This window comes from Brassica napus, chromosome C9, assembly GCF_020379485.1.
Source record: "Brassica napus cultivar Da-Ae chromosome C9, Da-Ae, whole genome shotgun sequence".
NCBI classification, from domain to species: domain Eukaryota; kingdom Viridiplantae; phylum Streptophyta; class Magnoliopsida; order Brassicales; family Brassicaceae; genus Brassica; species Brassica napus.
Window position 1 is genome coordinate 44,875,893 of NC_063452.1, and position 21,297 is coordinate 44,897,189.

At 35.6% G+C, this 21,297-nt stretch overlaps 2 protein-coding genes across 2 annotated transcripts; both read left to right on the plus strand.

The window, feature by feature from the left end:
• Positions 1-874: 874 nt before the first annotated feature.
• Positions 875-3,372, plus strand: LOC106407728 (GDSL esterase/lipase At5g55050). The gene is made up of 5 exons (XM_013848602.3): positions 875-1,227; positions 1,985-2,130; positions 2,252-2,485; positions 2,592-2,847; positions 3,063-3,372. The coding sequence occupies exons 1-5, from the start codon at positions 954-956 to the stop codon at positions 3,284-3,286; spliced, it is 1,134 nt and encodes a 377-aa protein (XP_013704056.1). The 5' UTR covers positions 875-953; the 3' UTR covers positions 3,287-3,372.
• Positions 3,373-10,514: 7,142 nt separating this feature from the next.
• On the plus strand, positions 10,515-20,073 carry LOC106410033 (GDSL esterase/lipase At5g55050). Its single transcript, XM_013850545.3, has 5 exons — positions 10,515-12,751; positions 16,980-17,125; positions 18,501-18,734; positions 18,843-19,098; positions 19,260-20,073. Exons 1-5 carry the CDS (start codon positions 12,478-12,480, stop codon positions 19,481-19,483), a joined length of 1,134 nt encoding a protein of 377 aa, XP_013705999.1. The 5' UTR covers positions 10,515-12,477; the 3' UTR covers positions 19,484-20,073.
• The last annotated feature ends 1,224 nt before the right edge of the window (positions 20,074-21,297 follow it).

Genomic DNA, 21,297 nt, shown 5'->3' on the forward strand with positions numbered 1-21,297 from the left:
GAAATCTGAAGATCGACTGTAACAGTATTAGCTGGAGAGGAGGAAACTCCAGGTAATTTGTTTGTTCTTGGGGAAGACTGTGAGATTGCGGCTAGATCCGTAGAGCTAGAAGATTGTGAAGGAGATGAAGAAGCGGTGGAACCAGTGGGGTTATCACCAGGAGAGATATGTGTGGGTTTCTTTTTCTTTGCCATGATCGGCGGTAGGGGCCGACGCCGAGATCGGCGCCGGTGAAGGTCGATGGAGTGGGAACGCGTTTTGTCGGTGGATAGAGAAGAGAGAAAAAAAAAAAAAAAAAAAGCCGACCTTTACAATAATATTTGTGAAAATACTTGTCCTTCAGATTGAACGGAAGTAGCTTTAGATGTGGAATTGTGGACCTTGTGGTTATAATGGATTAAGAGAGAATTGAGAAAGCTTTGTGTTATTTCATTACTAACAATAACGTAAAAACAGTCATGAACTCCTCACGCGTTTACGCAATATGAATCCTCCCACTACAGTTCAAAATCTCAAATCATGGAAACTAACTCGTTTTTTTTTTCTGACAAAGAAAAGAAGAACAAACTCATTTTATACATTTAATCGTATGATGTGAAAATATGCTTTTAACATATTGTAAGAATGTCGCATTTTATTTTATAAAGTCATTAGATATAATAAAAATGAAATTGGCACAAGAGTGGCAAGACATACCACATAGAGCCATGCTCAGTCTGACAAGGACAAAAACAGAAGTTGACTCTTCTTGCATTTTTATTTTTTCCTCTTTTTCACATTATCATAATTGAATTATTGATAGATTTTTCTAAGTTTGTAGATTTTTTCCAGTCAGTATTCACATTTCTCTTCTCTCTATATAAACCACAGTAAGTTTATATCTCTCTTACAACTCCAAGAGCCTCGGAGCTACAAAACCCAAACCAAAGAGTTCGTCGGGAGAAAAAAAAAACATGCCGACGAACAAGACACCGTCCCTCACCATATATTCCCTCTTCCTTGGTTTACTTTGGTTCGATTATTTTCCCGGTTTAGAAGCAGCAACCGGAAAACTAGGTTCGGTTCCGGGAGTATACGTGTTTGGAGATTCGTTGGTTGATGCCGGAAACAATAACTACTTAGCATTTTCCGTTTCCAAAGCCAATTATCCACATAACGGCGTTGATTTTCCTGGCAAGAGACCCACCGGAAGATTCAGTAACGGCAAAAACGCCGCCGATGCTATCGGTGAGTGTGTTTTTTTCATTTTTTCTGTGTCATTTTGTTGTTTGCATATGAAATGAAATTAGTAATTTATTGTTTGCATATGAAATGATATTATTACTATTTGGCCTGGTCAAAAGCTCGCTACGCGTTATCTATGCAGTGAGCATCTACCAAATTATCCGAAAGATATAAATCATAGCGTTTTCATACATTTTCTGAATCGTAGCTATTAATACATTTATATTAAAAATGTGGAGTACAATTATTAGTGCATTTTGGTCTAGTAATTGTTATACTTTCTCAGTGTGGTTGGAAAAACCAGGGATCTGTAGAAGATAGCTTTTATTATTTTTTCGGAAAATATCAGATTTCGTTCTTAAAAATTAAAACTTAACAAATCACTGTTTCGTATAATGCAACCGAATCACTCCGGATCGTTATGCTCACTCCGCGCTTTCTCGGCTGTCGAATCATACAGGTGGACGTGTTTTAGAACAGGGATGCTTGGCATGTTTATGTTGTGTTAGGCTACGATTGGATTGATTTAGGTACCGTAAAGTGATGGCCATTGTGCTTAGATATATCATATATTCACTTATAATCATAAAATGAATGGTTAAAAGTTGAAAGAAAAACTAAAATAAAATAAACAGAAACGAAAAGTTGCATGTAATTCTAATGACCAGTTATCAATATATTTCGAAATTGTTGCAACGCTACGATAGAGTATAACTTTTTGGGAATTCATTTTAACTTTTCCATGTTGATTCATAATTAGCTGAGAAATTTGGTTTACCGCTACCACCGCCGTATCTCTCGCTAAGAGGCCTATTTAAAGAGAAAAGGAGAAAATCTGCCGCCGTAACCGGTGTGAATTTTGCTTCAGGTGGAGCGGGTATCTTCAACAGCTCCGACCAAAAGCTTGTAAGTTATTTATATAGATAAATATTCCATTCTATGATATATACTAAACTTTTTTAAAAATTCTGGAAAAGAGTGAAAAGGAGTATTGGTTCAATAGCCGGCATTATTTTAACTAATTCAGGGACAAGCTATTCCTTTATCACACCAAGTAAACCATTGGCTCTCTATTCATCGTCAACTGACGAATCAGCTTGGACCAGCCGAAACACAAATACATCTATCCAAATCTCTATTCACTGTGGTCATAGGTAGTAACGATCTTTTTGACTATTTTGGATCGTTTAAACTTCGAAGAAAAAACAATCCTCAACAGTATACACAATTAATGGCTGATAAACTCAAAGAGCAATTGAAGGTAAACCACACACCTTTGAACACCTAAGTACATGTGGTTAAATATATAAAAATTCCCAGAAATATTGATTGGATTTACTAATTAAAAAATTATGTTATTAATATAGAGGATTCACGATACTGGAGCACGGAGATTTCTAGTAGTCGGAGTTGCACAAATTGGTTGCACACCGGGGAAAAGAGAGAAAAACTCGGCAATCCATGAATGCGACGAAGAGGCAAACACGTGGTGCTCCTTGTACAACGAAGCTTTAGTAAAGATGTTGCAACAACTCAAACAAGAGTTGCAAAGCTTAATAACTTACTCTTACTTTGACAACTTCAAGTCCTTACATGACATTATCTCCAACCCTGCCCGTTACGGTACGTCAAAACAAATTGTTATCACCTCTAATGAAAACTTGGACGAATTCATACCACGATCATGAGACTGAAAACCAAATCAGACCGTTCGCATTGCATGTCACGATATTGATATAAATTATTAGCTTAATTTTGTGTTGATATATATATATGAGATCTCTATATATATATATAGTTAAACAAAACGTTGTCTTTTTTTTTCCTTTTGATTTTAGGTTTTGCTGATGTGACATCAGCTTGTTGTGGAAATGGGAAATTAAACGCGGATACTCCATGCCTTCCAATCACGAGATATTGTTCAGACAGAACCAAATATCTCTTCTGGGATCGTTACGGTCATCCCACGGAAGCTGCAGCTCGAACCTTCATCGACCTTATGTTATCTGATGATTCACAATACTCATCTCCTTTAACTCTCACTCAAGTGGTTTCTTCATAATGTCAATATGGGGCTTCGTTGATAAAGACTACGAATCAAGTATATCAATGAAATAAATTTTAGTAATTTACTAGTGTTTCTCTCGATTTTTTATAAACCTAATAAGGTTATCAGATGAGCATGCAAACACTATAAGTGTTTCTCTTATGTTGTGGGATTTCGTTCATACAATCGGAAAAGTGTTAATTATACGGTAAGGAACAAATATTTGACTTCATAATGAACGTAAGACACTTAATAAGGGTTATATAGGTGTTATTCAAACAGCAAAACGTTGTTTTCGGTTTAAAAACCCTATTTCCTCGGAATTTCCTCGGATTATTCCGAGGGAACTCCGAGGAAACCCTCTTCTTCCTCGGAATTTCCTCGGAATATTCCGAGGAAATTCCGAGGAACTAGTGTTTGGGGTTTCAATACGTCAATTTTTTTTTATAAACGGATCGATCGATGTATATATATCCAAAAACGCATCGATCGATCACTAAGATAGACCGGATTGTAAGAATGTGATCGATCGATGAGATTATCCCATTGATCGATCGAGAATCTCAAGTGTTCCTCGGAATGTCCTCAGAAAATCTTGTAAGTTTTTTTATAAACGGATCGATCGATGGATATATGTCCAAAAACGCATCGATCGATCACTAAGATGCACCAGACCGTAAGAATGTGATCGATCGATGAGATTATCCCATCGATCGATCGAGAATCTCAAGTGTTCCTCGGAATGTCCTCGGAAAATCTTGTAAGTTTTTTTATAAACGGATCGATCGATGGATATATGTCCAAAAACGCATCGATCGATCACTAAGATGCACCGGACCGTAAGAATGTGATCGATCGATGAGATTATCCCATCGATCGATCGAGAATCTCAAATGTTCCTCGGAATGTCCTCGGAAAATCTTGTAAGTTTTTTTATAAACGGATCGATCGATGGATATATGTCCAAAAACGGATCGATCGATCACTAAGATGGACCAAAGCGTAAGAATGTGATCGATCGATCCGTTTTTGTTCAAAACCGCATCGATCGATGCGTGTGCGGGAAACAGAATTATAAGGCAAAACCCGACCTTGTTTGGATCTAAACCTCAGAACTCTCATCCCCTCCGATTTCCCCTATAATTCCCCCCCCCCCCTTTCTCTCTCTATAATCATCCGATTTGAACAATTTTGGGCTCTATTCCCCTTGATTTTTCGAGCTCTACCTGATTCCTACACTCGTTTTCACCCTAAGACAGGTATACTCCGCGAATCTCCACATTCTGAAATCGTGTTCTTGAGCAATTTTTTGGGTTTTGTGAATTTCTTATTTCCGTGTTGATTCCTTGATCAAATATGCATGAAACAGATATTTAAACATGGAATAGAACACAATTGTCTGTGATCAACGAGTTTGGAACAGGATTTGAGATGATTTAGGGATTGAGAATTTTTTTCAATTTGTTTTTTTTTTATCACAATTCGATTTCGCCTTTCATTTTCATGTTGCTTTGAGTTCTTAATTGATTATAACCATGTTGAGAGCAATGATTCTATTTTGTAGAGAATGAAGCGCACGAAAACATCAGCAAAGAAGAACACACAAGAAGAGGGTTCGTCTCAGCGAGAGAATCAAAGGCCAAAGAAGTGGGATAAGTCTGATACCACCCACCACAACAACATGAAGAAGGTAGCCGTTCCGGCTACACAACTAGCATGTCCTGAGACGATGACAATATTGGGAATCAAATCAGACATTGAAGGGCTGTTCCAGAACATGGGTCTAGGCCAACTATGCAACCTCAACGAACCCAGTTATCCGGAGTTGGTACGCCAGTTCATAGCATCCGCATACGTCAGCCGTCCCGATGATAGCCATCAGGAAGGTTTTCTGGCATTCGTAGTGCAGAAAGTATACTTTGAGGTATCTTTCACAGACCTCTGCGGACTATTTGGATTGAGTGCAGGGGAGAGGACATCTGGTCTTTATTGGACTTCAGAGCTGTTGAACTTCTGGGAAACGATTGGCACAGGGGTTTATAGATCTTCTCAGGCAAAGGAGTCACTTATCCGGAGCCCAATACTGAGATATGCCACACGCCTCATTGGCTCATTGCTATACGGGACAACCACAGCCGCATCAGTCACGCAATGGGAGTTGTGCCTCCTGTACCAAGGTGTGAGGCATTTGCTACCGGCATTTGGAAACTCTACATTCCCACCTGCTACTGCCTTCAACATGGGAGCGGTGCTGGCCGCAAACTTAGCAGGATACAAGGGGAAAGTAACCAAATCCAAGAGCAATGCATGTGGATTTGGTGCAGTGATTACTCGGATCCTTAGACATGTGGGTGTAGACTGCGAGAACCAGCAGGTAGCACTGGACAGATCGAACAACATTGCTTGGAACTACCTGGATGTTAAAAATCTTGTAAGTAAGGAGTTCATAGCTGGTCCCCACTCGAGGATCGATCGGGATGGTCCTTACGTCTATGTATTCCAGGACCGAGCGAAGAAAACACTCTACTGCCACCTGCCTCAGATCGGCCTGACTGCTCTACTTTCAGAGGCTGCAGTTGAGTTCCTACCCCTTGCTACCGCACTAGTAGACAAGCCATCTTTCTTCACGCCAAAATATCAGACCAAAGGCAAGGCCGTGGTTGATGAAGAAGGAGAAGATGAGGCTGCACAAGCCATTCCAGATGATTCACAACCCCATCAGCTACTCCCATCAGACTCCAGCCACTACAAGCTGCAAGAGCTTCCACCGAACGCCACTTCGCGCCAGCAACAACATTGGAGAGATCAGAGCATAAAGACAAACAACGACATGCTACACAAGATCTGGGCTGCCATTTCACGTATCAGGCCGTGTCGTTGCCAAAAGGATGATGTAGTTCATCGGGACAACTCTCCATCCAGCTCTGGTTCGGGTTCGAGTGGTACACACAGGGTAAGAAAGAGGTCCAAGAGACCCAACGACGCAGGAACATCTGGAGCAGGAGACGAGGAGTAGGAGCTATCACCGGCCAGCATTGCCATTTGATTTCCGACAGCGCTATTTTATTTTCTTTTCTATTCTAACGTTTTATGGTCTTATTTTCTGTTAATTTTGAACTTAGTTTTTTTTTTTTTCTTAATTATGAGTTCGTATTTCTTTTACATGGTTTCTTCGTTTTATTTGGTTGTGTTTTGAGTAGTTTTTAATTCGTATTCAGCTTTGCCTTGCTAGATAAACCAAATAACTAATATCCGAGGAAAGAGGTTATATCAAGTGTTCCTCGGAATTTCCTCGGTATTTCTTAAAAAAAAAAAAAAAATCAATGGTAGTCTGTTTCCGAGTCATCATCACCAGATGAATCTGAATCTGGATCTTGGTGAAACTCTCCAATCACTGGTTCATCCTCTACGTGAATGACGGCTTCCTCTCCAAAGTCGGTTAAATCGACAACAATGCCAACTCCAGCTAAATCTTCTGCTGCACTTAAGTTGCCGGATGTGCTTGGTTGTAGTGGGTCTTCCAGCTCAGAACTTCCCTGAACTCGACCTCTCGGGTTGAGTCTTGTAATAGTAACCCATGGATCATCTCTGTTCCTTACCCGGGGGTACTTGATATAACAAACCTGTAACATTTAGAAAAATTATAAATTAATACACATGATGATGAATCATTCTGAATAATTAACATTTAATTACCTGATCGGCCTGAGAAGCAAGAATGAAAGGATCGTAATATTGCAGCTTTTGCCTCGAATTTACTGATGTAACACCAAATGCATCTGTTCTCACACCTCGATCTGGAGTGTTGTCGTGCCAATCACAATAGAAAACAGTACAGCGCAATCCAACCATGCCCAAATACTTGATTTCCAAAATCTCATGTATGTGTCCGTAGTATACATCATCTCCTGATGCAGAACAAACGCCAGCATCATAAGTCGTACTCGAACGTCTCCTCTTCTGAGTTGTGAATGCATATCCTCGAGTACAAAATCTCGGATATGACTTCACAACAAAGTTTGGTCCAACGACCATCTCACGTATCCAATCGTCAAATGTTTCACCTCTGGCCAAACCAGCAGACACCTATTAATAGCACATATATATATGTTATATCAATAAATGTGAATTAGTATAAATATGTGATAAAATATATTTTAATTTGTTTAAAGCACTCACATAAGTAAACATCCATCCAGTAAATTCTCTCTGCTTCATTTTTTCTAGTTCGTCATCTGTGGCGTATCTATACTCGAACCGCTTTTCTGCCATGAAAATCCTGTATATGATGACAATAATGTAATTAATTAAGATTTAAATTTCAACTTGTTAAAATAAAAATTTGTAAGCTCATTTATTTACCTCTCATATTGTAGAACGTCTTCGCAGTTGGTGAGCAAATATGTTTGCAAATGACTGCGCTTCTGCTCAGTAAGTCGACGGTCCTTTGGTTTTCCGCTAAGTCGTCCAACGTCTGTGAAAATGTCTGGAACCGTAACATGATATGTTGCCCGTTCGCCTCTATCATCATGCCGAGCGGGTCTTCTGTTTTTGGTCTGAACTTCTGCTGGAAAGTAGTACTCGGCAAAGTTTGAAGTTTCTTCACTGATCATCTGTGCGACTATAAAACCTTCCACCCTACTTAAATTTTTCACCATCTTCTTCAAATGGAACATATACCGCTCATACAGATACATCCATCTATACTGCACAAGACCACCAAGTTCCAATTCTCTTGCCAGGTGAATAACAAGATGCTCCATAACATCAAAAAATGAGGGAGGAAATATCTTCTCAAGGTTGCACTGAATCACGGCTATGTTAGTCTTCAAATTTTCAATACCTTCAAGAGTCACTGATCTCGTGCATAAATCGCGGAAGAAACCACTTATCCCTGCAATTGCTTCATGAACATTTCGTGGTAATAGTTCCTTGAAGGCGAACGGAAGGAGGCGCTGCATCATTACATGGCAATCGTGGCTTTTCAAGCCAGTAAACTTTCCTTCCTTTTTGTCGATACAGTTACGCAAATTTGATGCGTAACCGTCTGGAAATTCCACATCGTTTGAAATCCAATCAAAGAACGCATCTTTTCCCGCTGCATCAAGTCAGTATATGGGAAAAGGAGCCCTACCATTCTCATCAACATGAAGTTCTGAACGAGCACATATATCGACTAAATCCAGTCTTGACTTCAAATTATCCTTTGTTTTACCTTGAACAATAAGGATCGTGTTCATGAGATTGTCAAAAAAGTTCTTCTCAATATGCATGACATCTAAATTATGCCTTAGCAGATGATCCTCCCAGTATGGCAGATCCTAGAAAATACTTTTTTTGTGCCAGTTATGTAGTTCTCCAACAGCATCTACCGGAAAACGCTCATGTCCACCGACGTCTGGCGTCCTTTCTGCACCAAAATCTCTTAGTTGTATCTTCAAATCTTTCCCACAAATTTCCGGAGGTGGACTGTCAAACACCCTCTTGTTCTTCGTAAACAAATTCCTACTCCTACGATATGGATGATCAGGTGGTAGGAATCTCCTGTGACAGTCAAACCAACATGTTTTCCTTCCGTGTTTTAGTTGGAAAGCATCAGTGTTATCTTGACAATATGGACATGATAGCCTTCCATGCGTTGTCCATCCAGACAACATACCATATGCTGGAAAATCACTTATTGTCCACATTAGTACTGCCCGCATTTGAAAGTTTTCTTTACACGAAACATCGTATGTTTCAGCACCTTGAGCCCATAGTTGTTGCAACTCATATATTAGTGGCTGAAGAAACACATCAAGTGATCTCTTAGGATGCTCTGGTCCGGGAACGAGAATCGAGAGAAACAAAAACTCTCGTCGCAAGCACAAGTTTGGGGGTAGGTTGTATGGTGTAAGAATGACGGGCCATAGAGAATATTGTCTTCCACTCTTGCCAAACGGACTGAAACCATCAGTACATAATCCAAGGTAGACATTTCTTCTCTCATACGCAAAGTCGGGATACTTTGATTGGAAATGCTTCCACGCTTTTGCATCTGAAGGATGTCTGATCTCACCATCTGTTGAGTGCTCCGCATGCCATCTCATTGGTTGCGCTGTGCGTTCAGACAGATACAACCTCTGCAACCTTTCCGTCAAAGGTAAATACCACATCCTTTTATATGGCACTGGAACTCTTCCACTCGTATCTTTATAACGAGGCTTTCCACAAAATTTGCATGTAACCCGCTGTTCATCCGCCCTCCAATAAATCATGCAGTTGTCGCTGCATACATCTATTACCTGATACGATAAACCAAGACCAGCTACGAGTTTCTGAACCTCGTAGTATGAACCAGGAGCTACATTATCCTCGGGTAGAATACCTTTTACAAAATCAGCAATCGCATCCACACAGTCTTCAGCCAAATTATAATCTGTTTTAATGCCCATCAATCTTGTAGCAGATGATAAAGCTGAATGACCATCTACGCAACCTTCGTACAATGGTTGCTTTCCAGCATCCAACATATCATAAAATCTCCTAGCTTCTGCATTGGGTAAATCTTCCCCTCTAAAATGATCATTTACCATATGCTCAGTACCTACACCATAATCTACATTCGTTCTAATTGGTTCTTCTAATCTAACCGCTGGCTGAGGTTCGCTAGTACTACCATGTTCATAATCAGTTTCCCCATGATGATACCAAATTTTGTAACTTCGTGTAAACCCACTCAAATATAGATGAGTCCAAACATCCCACTCTTTAATAACCTTTCTATTTTTACAATTAGAGCAAGGACATCTTAACATACCTGTTTTTTCTTCCGGTTGTCGGTGAACTAACCCCATGAATTTGGTTATACCTCGTTGGTATTCTTCCGTAAGCAATCTCGTGTTCAGATCCAAATGAGGTCGATCGATCCAAGAACGAAAATAATTTGAAGAAGACATATTTTTTATGAATCAAATTCGTGTGTAAATAGAGTAAGAGGGAGGATGAAGATATGGAGTGAATGAAAAGGAAGAGGAGTGCTTGTATTTATAGTTTAAATCATGCCGACAGACCGAGGAAATTCCGACGGAATTCCGACGGAAAAGGCTAGTTCGTCGGAATTTCCTCGGAATTTTGTAAAATCCCCCAACGGCTCTCCAACGGCTATAATATTTCTTCGAAATTCATCGGTTTTTTCCGAGGAACCCATTTTTCCTCGAAATTTCCTTGGAATATTCCGACGGATTGATATTTCCTTGGAATTCCGTCGGTATATTCCGAGGAAATTCCTCGGGATATTCCGAGGATTTCATTTTTCGTCGGAATGTCCGTCAGAATACCGCTATTTTCTTGTAGTGGTTCTTCACAATTTTTTTGGGGAATCGTAGCTTACTGTTGTTACGAATGAGAGGGAACAAAGAGACAAAGAATGAATGTAAAATGACGCTAATATGCTCTCATTAAGTCCGCCTATAACACCAATTTAAAACTCTCATAGTTCACTAAAATTCCCAACAAATTTCCAAAGAAATTAAATAAATATTTTTAAAAATTAATTATGTAGAAAATTTGTCGAAGATTTCTTCATGAATATGAATTCAGTCGGAAATGGCCTTGTTTTTTATAGTGTACTGACTGTTAGTAATTATGTATCCATTGCGTTTGATTTATTTTCATGTAGCTCTTGATTTTTCTGATTTCCTTACCAGCATAAATGGTATCTGAATTATTGTTCTTCACTACACATGACAAAAAATTTAGTTTTAGTTAATAAATTACATATTGATTGTACAAGTTACGTACGAATAAAAATAGAAGATTATACACAGTATGCCAAAATCATAAATACATAATCATAAAGTAAGTATAATTTTAGTAAAAAGTGACCAGAACAATATTGCAATGTTGCACCAAAATTTAGCCCATAAAAACATATATGTGTTGGAAGAAGATTCTACATTGGAAATATGTAAAGGATTAAGTAATATATAAATGACTTCGGCCATTGCATTTACCGCCAATTGGTTTTAAGTTGGAAGTTCAGTAAATTTGTCATGGTATCAGAGCAGACCCACACACTGACCCATTAATCCGATCAAAAAATGGCCCGATCTTCCCACGAATTGATGGCCCAAGGAAGATTCAATTTTTTCATGCGTTGGCTTTGTAGATAGATGCATAAACGAAACCGTATAAGAGGGAGCTGACGGGTATGTTTGTGATGAGAATGTTGTGGTTAGCACTTAACACTTGAGCGGGGCTGGATTTGAAATTTCAGGGATCATAAACATTTTTAAATTAATCTTAATAATTTATTTTGATAATTTAGAAGTCACACCACTTATTTCTCATATAGAAACAGAAACATTAGACCCAAATTTTTTTAAAATAATTTAAATAAAATACACCATCTATTATAAAGTAATTATGAAAACAATATTATACTACTATATTTATTTCTAAACTAATTATAATATGAACCAAATTATTAAGAAGACAAATTGCAAAAAAAATGCTAATAATATTAATTAAACCACATAAGATAAATATTATTCAAATAAAATGTCTCTTTAACACTAAACAACATTGGATTAATTTATAAAATTTGTTTAATCAATTTAAAATAAATTTTCCGATGTTGCGAAGTTTGGGGACCAACGATCATCCTTTTATACCCAGAACCGGCCGTACACTTATGCTCTGGAAACTATTCAGGAAACTAAAACAACTTGGGAAAACCATATGATCCAGAAATCAAGACTTTTCTAAATGAAACGATTTTAGGTGTTGTAAATGATAACTTCTCTTCACTGGCGTTTAGAAATGTACTTTTCGATTTGGAGATATATTGACTGAAATTTTTGATGGGAAGCGTTACGAGAGTCTATATATGAATTTTTAGGAAAGAATATACTCATGTTTATGAGATTGATTTAAAACACTCCACACGGATGGAAGGAAAACAATGATGATAGGAAGGTTGCATAATTAAAACAATCATGGCCGTAAAATTTAACTTCTATTTTTCTATAAAGAAAAAAAGATGACGAACACAGAATCTAGGTTTGCTATTTTTTGCCGACTAAAATCTAGGCTTGCTAGTATATATTGATTTTTATTATAAAAAAAAAAGAGAAAGAAGAAGAAGAAGACGGCCTATATCTCTCTTACAAATCCAAGGGGAAAACAAAACCCAAATTAAATAGTTTTGTCGGGAAAAGTAGAACATGTCGAAGAAGAAAACGCCCTCCCTCGCCATTTGGTTACTCTACCTCGGTTTACTTTGGTTCGATTCATTTCCCGGTTTAGAAGCAGCGACCGGAAAACTAGCATCGATACCAGGATTATACGTGTTTGGAGATTCATTGGTTGATGCCGGAAACAATAATTACTTACCAATTTCCATAGCCAAAGCTAATTATCCACGTAACGGCGTCGATTTTCCTAAAAAGAAAGCCACCGGAAGATTCTCTAACGGCAAAAATGCCGCCGATGTTATCGGTGAGTGTCAAATTATTATTTTTATGTTCGATATGAAATGAAATCAATAATGTTCGACATATTTAGAGCATCTGCAAAAGAAATTCTATAACTTTATATATATAATTTTTTCTTCTCAAAAAAGAACTTCAAAACTTTAAATATGGAGTTTTGTAGAGTAAAACTCTATATCTGAAGTTTCACTAATCAAAATTTCGAATTTAAATTTTCATACCTTTATTTGCATTTTACTCCTTACAATTACACATCAATTATATTTTTATGATTCTAAAGTATATTTTTGTTAACCATTTTAATCTTTAAGATTTTTATATCTCATAAGTATTTCAAAAAAAAAATTCTAAATTTAAATTTTACACATAAAATTAAGTAAAAACTTTAAAATAAGATTACAAATATCTTAAAACTATATTTAAACAATAAAAATATTACTAAAGAAAATTAATAAACTTTTTTAAATAAGGGTTATGAAGACATAATTGATCATATGACGATAAATGAGGATACCCGATTTCAACTATTTTTAACTTGAATCTACAAATTATAAATCGAGAGAGTCACTTCTTATTTCGAAATGCACTAGTTGATCGTATATGGAAGCATTATGGGAATAATTTTATGAGATAACGTGGTATTTTGCTTCTATTATAATATTTAATAATGTAATTTTACTTATAATTGTATATATTAGTGTTATATTTTATTAATTATTATTGATGCAATATTTTTATATATGTGCTATTTATTTATAAAATGTTTATAAATATAATTAATAATGACAAATATAGAGACCATAATATAAAATATAAATAATTTTGAAGCTATGTTTGAAGTTTTTCTTTTACAGAAGAACATCTTTTTTTGTCAATAGAGGAACATGAGTTTTGCAAACTTCAAAATATAGAGTCTTTTTGGAGATGATCTTATGTTAGGCCACGTTTCGTTAGAATTAGATACATGGACGTGCTATGAAAAAAACAATACACCAAAAATACTACTATTTATTAAAAATCAGAAATAATACTCATACAACAATAATACTATAAACATTAATCCTTAATCATAATCTATATTACTGAACCATAAATCTTAAAAACCCTAAATTCTAAAATTAAATATAATATATTTTATATAATTTACTATTTGTATATTTGTAAAATCTTTAATTTTCAGTTTATGTTTATTTATTCATAACATATTTAATTAATGATATAGTTATGTATAGTGATATATTTGTCTCTATAATTTTAACAATGGTCTAAAGATCAATTTATATAAGTAGTGAATGCAGTAAATCATTTATAACCAAAACCATTATTTTTTAATTTGAATTAAGCAGTTCAAGTAAGTTTAAAACGATTCAAATCGTTCTAAAAAAACTAAAAAAGTAAAGCAGTCTAAATCGGTCTGAGTTGGTTAAATCAAGTAACCTTACTGTAAACTATAAATAATTTAATTATATAATCTTCACCATCGATCTATCTATAAAAAGTAATATTTTTTCTCCAATTTAATTTATTTTATTTGCAGTTATTAATATTTCATCAAAGTAATTTTCTAATTAAACACAAACACTTAAAATATATAATATAAGATATAAGATATATAATAAATAAAGAAATAAGTAATTTTTAATGTTTAAATTATGTTAAATTTTGAGTAATTTGTTTATACAGTAATCTCCTATACATTATTTGAGAATGGATCTGTCATATGTAATCACCACATTGATTTTGAAAGAAAAATGATGACAAAACATATTAACAATAATGACATAGACATTTACATTTAATGTTGATTTTTATTTTGGTAAGTTTTTTAAAATATTATAATAACTCATAAATCATCATTAGTATAGCTATCTATAATAATAATTTGGGGTTTTCTACTATAAACAATATAATAGTAGAAACAGAAAAATAATTTTATTTTTTAAAACGGAATTATTATTTAGTTATATTTTCATAATTATATAATATTTATTACTAAAACATTTCTTCAAAATTTTATGCAGTATCTTAAAAATTGTAATATTCTAATCCAAATACCATTATTTTTTTAATATCTACAAATTTTACAAATATTATCTAGTTTTATGTTTAGACAATTAAATATAACAATTTTTCTCTTAATTTTACGGAATTTGATTTAATATATTTTAACCAAAATAAATAGATAAAAAATATTCCTAAGATTATAATTTTAAATATATACATATGTATTATTAAATATAATTTCTGTTAAAACTTATTATTTTATATTAAGTTTTACATATAATTGAATTAAAATTTAAACTTAAATATTGTAATCAAATAATAAAATCAAAAATCAAAAATCAAAAAAAATATTTTAAATATAATTTAAATTTTAAAAACTTTTTGTTTTTGCATATGGGTGCAAGAAAAAACCTAGTCTTCTATGAAATGCTTAACTACCGCTTAAAGATTATTTTAACATTGCTTTTAATGATATTGGTGTGATTTAAACCGTTCTTTGAGACAGAAATTTGTTTTATTCTTCGTAGAGAATATTTTTCTATATATATTCACTAGTAATCATAAATGAGTGGTTAAGAAATAAATGGAAAGAAAATTTATTACATGTAATCCTCTAACTATTTTATGACATTCAAAATTTCATATCCCCTATATATTAATCCTGGAGCATTACAACATGTTTTTGTAGCCACGTGTCATCACGCGAATGATTCTTAGAATTGTTAAAAAAATAAGTTGGTCAATATAAACATGTACTATACTTTTTATTAAACTAATTATCAAATTAATTAGTAGTGTACAAAAAAATATTTTTTCTTCCCTTAAATAAAAGCTACGAAATTACCTAATATGGTAAACATATATATGACATTTAATGATTATGAATAATATATATTTGATCAATGGTTTAACTTTTTTTTGTTCAAGCAAGATACAAAGGATCATATATCGTAGGGGTGAGCGTTCAGATACACGTTCAGGTTCGTATTAGATATTTCAGTATAAAGGTATAGACCTGTTCGGATATTTCAACACTTTGAGTCGGGTTCAGGTATTTCATGTTCGGATTCAGATATTTTGGGTCGGGTTCGGATATTTAAATTTTGAAGAAAAAATAAATAAATTATTAATTGTTTAATTTTTTGTATTTAAAATATATTTTAACTTAACTGGTGTTCTAATTTTTAAAAGATTAAACTATTAATAGGTTTGGAGATAAAACTTTGAAAATAGAAAGACACTAATTTAGTTGTTGTTTTGAAATTTTAGATATAACTTTTGTTAATGCAAGAAACAAGAGCTTGATATGTATTTTAAGTGAATAACAAATGACTTTGTCCATCATTGTATGAATATTATCTAATTTTGAGCAATAAGCATCATTAATATAAATATTTTGAATAAAATTAGAGAAGTAAACTAGAAATATAGGGTTAAGTATACTTATGTTTGGTTATCTTCGGATATTACCCGTTCGGATTCAGATATTACATGAATTGGTAAAATAAGTAATTTGTTTTGTTGTTCTAGAATTAGAAGATTTTAGACCGAGTTGGTGAATATATAATAGACAGACATTTATATTTCGAGTATGCATTTATATTCTATAACAGTTTGATATATTAGATTTAAATTCTGACCTGTTAATATAGTTTGCCGGTGATTTTTTTCAGAATTTGATTCTTAGATTTGTATCTGGAGTGAAACTAATTTTTACAGATGACCACTTTTTTAAATTGACAATTCATAGATGAATTAAAAAAAAAAGAAACTTAACTCATATCATTGAAAACAAGACGAGAACGAAAACACAATTTTATAGAGGTAAAAAATGAAATCACTTATGGAGTGCCAATAGTAAACAAATCGAGAGCAGAAAACCTAACTATCTTTCGTCATTATACAATCGATGTTGCCTATTTGGTTATAATGATTTGTGTGAGTCGCAAAATTAATTTTATTTTGTGCATATGAAGTCTTAAAAATAATTAAAATGAAATATAATACGTTAGCTCTTCAACAACGATGATATATTTAAGAGAACAATATTTGTATTTGTCATTTTATAATCGATAAAGATTATAGTGTTGCAAAATGTTAAAACAATTTAATAAACAAATATTATTATAAAAAGTGCATGCACGCGGATTATCAAGTAGGTGAGACTATTATTTTGGCTTTTAAGGGATTCATTTTAACTCTGTTTATTTTTTTGGTTGGTTAATAATTAGCTGAGAAATTTGGTTTGCCATTACCGCCGCCGTATCGCTCACTGAAAGGCGCATTAAAAGTCAAAAATAGAGAATCAGCGGCCTTGACCGGTTTGAATTTTGCGTCAGGTGGAGCCGGGATCTTCAACAGTTCGGACAAAAAACTTGTGCGTTATTCATATATTCCCTTTAGGGATGTTAATATGGGCTCAACCTAAGAGGGTTAGCCCTAACCCTGCAAACTCATTTGTAACCTTAACCCTGACTTTTTAAACAGGGTTTAAACAGGGTTGGCCCTAATAGGACCATGGTTTAATAACTAACTTTTTTATTTTGATTCACACAATTATTATACAATATTTAATAATGTTTTTCACCAAAAAAAACTTAAAGTCGAGTTTTCTCGTCCAAAACTAAACAACGAAATTTTCCGTCGAAACCGCAAAATCGAGTTTTCCCTCCAAAAATGCAAAATCGAGTTTTTCGTCAAAACTTCAAAATCGAATTTTTACGCCAAAAAATCAAAATCGAATTTCCCGTGAAAACGTAAAATTAAGTTTTTTCTGGAAAACCCGTAAAACTCAATTTCACGGTTTTGGCGAGAAAACTCGATTTGCCGGTTTTGGAGGGAAAACTCATTTTTGCGGTTTTAGTTTTTGCGGAAAAACTCGATTTTGCGGTTTTGGCGGGAAAACCCGATTTGCCGGTTTCGGCAGAAAACGTGATTTTGTAGTTTTGGCGGGAAAACGCGATTTTGTAGTTTTGGCGGGAAAACCCGATTTGCCGGTTTCGGCGGAAAACGCGATTTTGTAGTTTTGGCGGGAAAATTCGATTTCGGCGGGAAAACTCGTTTTTGCGGTTTTGGCGGAAAAACTCGATTTTGCGGTTTTGGCGGGAAAACCCGATTTGCCGGTTTTGGCGGAAAACTTGATTTTGCTGTTTCGGCGGGAAAACGCGATTTTACAGTTTTGGCGGGAAAACTTGATTTGCCGGTTTTGACAGAAAAACTCGATTTTGCGGTTTTTGCGGGAAAACTCGATTTTGCGGTTTTGGCGGAAAAACTTGATTTTGTGGTTTTGGTGGAAAAACTCAAATTAGGTTTTGGCGGAAAAAACACAATTTTTGTTTTTTGACGGAAAAACTTTATTCTTAGTTGTGGAGCAAAAACTCGATTTTGCGATTTTGGGAGGAAAACTTTTGATTTTGATGCTCAACAAATTGGAGGAAAGAATCATATCGTATCTTAATTTTTCTAGTTTTATCTTTAAAATTTAAGAACAAAAATAAATGAAATATTTTTTTCAATTAAATGAGCTAACCCTGGTACCAGCCCTAACCCTTGATTATAATAGGGTTAAAATAAGGCTGGGTTAAAATAGGGTTGGACTTATAATAAACAAAAGAGAGTTAGGGCCCTGACCCTGTAGTTAAATAACATCCCTAATATTTCCCTTCCATGATATATTAATATTATTTTAAAAATTCTGGAAAAGAATGAAAAAGAGTATTGATTCCATGGTTGGCATTATTTTACTGTTTTAGGGACAATCTATTCCTTTGTCACACCAAGTGGACGATTGGTTATCTATTCATAACGAAGTGACGGGTAAGCTTAGACCAGCCGAAGCACAGGTTCATCTATCCAAATCTCTATTCATTGTGGTCATAGGCAGCAACGATCTTTTCGACTATTATGGATCGTTCAAAACGCGAGAAAAGAACAATCCTCAACAATATACCCGATCAATGGCTGATAAACTCAAAGAGCAATTGAAGGTAAGCACAAACGTTTGAATATCTAAAATCTAAATACTAATGGTTACATATATGAACTCCTAGAAATCGAGTTGTTTTACTAACTGAAAAAATTATATTAATTAAAAGAGAATTCACGAAACTGGAGCACGTAAATTCCTAGTAGTCGGAGTTGCACAGATTGGTTGCATACCGGGGAATAGAGACACGGAATCGGACCTCCACGAATGCGACGAAGAGGCAAACAGGTCGTGCTCTTTGTACAACGAAGCTCTAGTTAAGATGTTGCAACAACTCAAACAAGAATTGCAAAACTCAATGAGCTACTCTTACTTTGACAACTTCAAGTCGTTGCAGGACATTAACTCCAACCCTGCCCGTTTCGGTACGTAAAACAAAAGTATTAAATTTTATCATCACCACTAAGAAAACTAGGACGGATTCATACAGCAATCGTGAGCCTTAAACCAAATCAAGCTGTTCCTATTGCATGTTATGAGAATATATAAGAAACCCAACCGAGTCTTTTTCTGTTTGTGATTTTAGGTTTTACTGAGGTGACATCAGCGTGTTGTGGAAGTGGAAAATTAAACGCGGCTAGTCATTGTCAACCAATTTCGAAGTTTTGTCCAGACAGAACCAAACATCTCTTCTGGGATCGCTTCGGTCATCCCACGGAAGCTGCATCTCGAACCTTCGTAGACCTTATGCTATCTAATGATTCACAATACTCATCTCCTCTGACTCTCACTCAACTGGCCTCTTCATGATGTTAATATGGGGCTTCGTTTTCCAAAGATTAGATCATCATATAGAAAATGGACTCTGAGAGTGGAGACTTCAAATACAAATCAAAGTATATATACATACTAAATTTGTTAGCAATCGAATAAACTTTATTAGTTTACTAGTGTTTCTCTCAATATTTTACTTGTCTATTTTTTGTTATTAAAGTTGCTAATTTCTCAATGTTTCAAAACAATATTGAAACTTTAAACAAATGTAACTTTACACCCGGTTTATCAGCCACATTAATTGGGTTGGTACTAGCCGCTCTTCTCCCAAACATCGAGACAACTCCGATCTCCACAGATCTTGACGCCAGTGGTGCCTCTGGCCGTCGGCATCTCCTTCTTCCCGGCTCCTTCTGCTACCGTTTCGCGCTTTCTTTTCGTCTTTGTCACCGTCATCGTCACCCGCCTTTGCACCATGGACTCTCTATCCGCCTTCACTCAAAAGAGTAGGCACCGAATCTACTTTGTTTGAGTACGATCCCCCACCGGACCTCTGCCTTCCGCCTCTCTCCGCCGTGACCAAGCGCTGCATTTCATTGTTGTTACCCTTCGACTCTCTTCCGAAAGATGCCCTGACTTTGCTCCAGATCAGTGAGTTTCTGATAAGATCTGAACCTCCAAACTCTCTTATCAACTCTTCTCTCACCAAAGATGTAAACAGATCCAAAGGATAAATCGATCAATTGATATAAACAACAATTATCGATTACAAAGCAAGTACTGAGTTTGTACTACGCTCTCATGACGAACATAGCTGAAGGTCTCATAACGACTCTTCACTCAACAAATCTCCACATCAGAAAATGGAAATACAACAAGAGTCCTTTTATTTGAAAATTGTAAAAATATCTTCTAGCAAAGCCTCTCTCTCAATCCTTGGCTTTGCTACCCGTGTATTGTCTCGAACCCTCTTCCGTCTAGAGTGTTTTGTCCCAAAGCCTCTCTTCCATCTAGAGTCTCTCCTCTCTCTGTTCCTTCTAACTCCCGCTCTTCCAACGTCTCTCCCTTCTCATGTCTCTTCTTCCTGAAATACACACGTTGGAGCGTATCATTACCCCGCCCAACGAGACGAAGCTTGTTCTCAAGAGGAAACGCAGGGTACTGACGCGCAAACTCCCAGCCCAAGATCCAAGAAGCCTCATGAGCCAGTAAGCTCTCCCACTGTACCAAAACCTCCAAATAACCCTCAGGATTATAACGAGTATCCAAAATGGCTGTCGGAACCAAAATGAACTCTCCTTGATCCGAAAACGTTGTCGGTAAAGAAGTTACTTGATCCGTAGACCCAACCACATTCTTCAACTGAGACACATGAAACACGTTATGCACTCGAGAACCCTCAGGAAAACGAAGTCGATACGCAACCTTACCAATACGTTCAATAATCTCAAAAGGCCCATAGAACTTGGCAGAGAGCTTCTGGCAAACACGACGAATAAGCGAATGCTGCCGATAAGGCCAGAGCTTGAGAAACACTTTATCCCCCACTGAGAACTCCAACTCCCTGCGATGCTTATCAGCTGATCGTTTCATACACTCTTGCGCCTTGCTTAGAAACGCTTTCAACTGATCCAGCATCTTATCACGCTCCAACAACATGGACTCCAAATCAAAGTTAGCGGTAGAGCCCGTTTCATAACGAAACAAAGAAGGAGGATATCTTCCATACACCACTTTGAAAGGTGTCGTGTGAATCGACGTGTGATAACAGGAATTGTACCAAAACTCTGCCCAACTCAAGAACTTGTACCACGTCTTAGGATGCGCAGATGCAAAACAACGCAAATAGG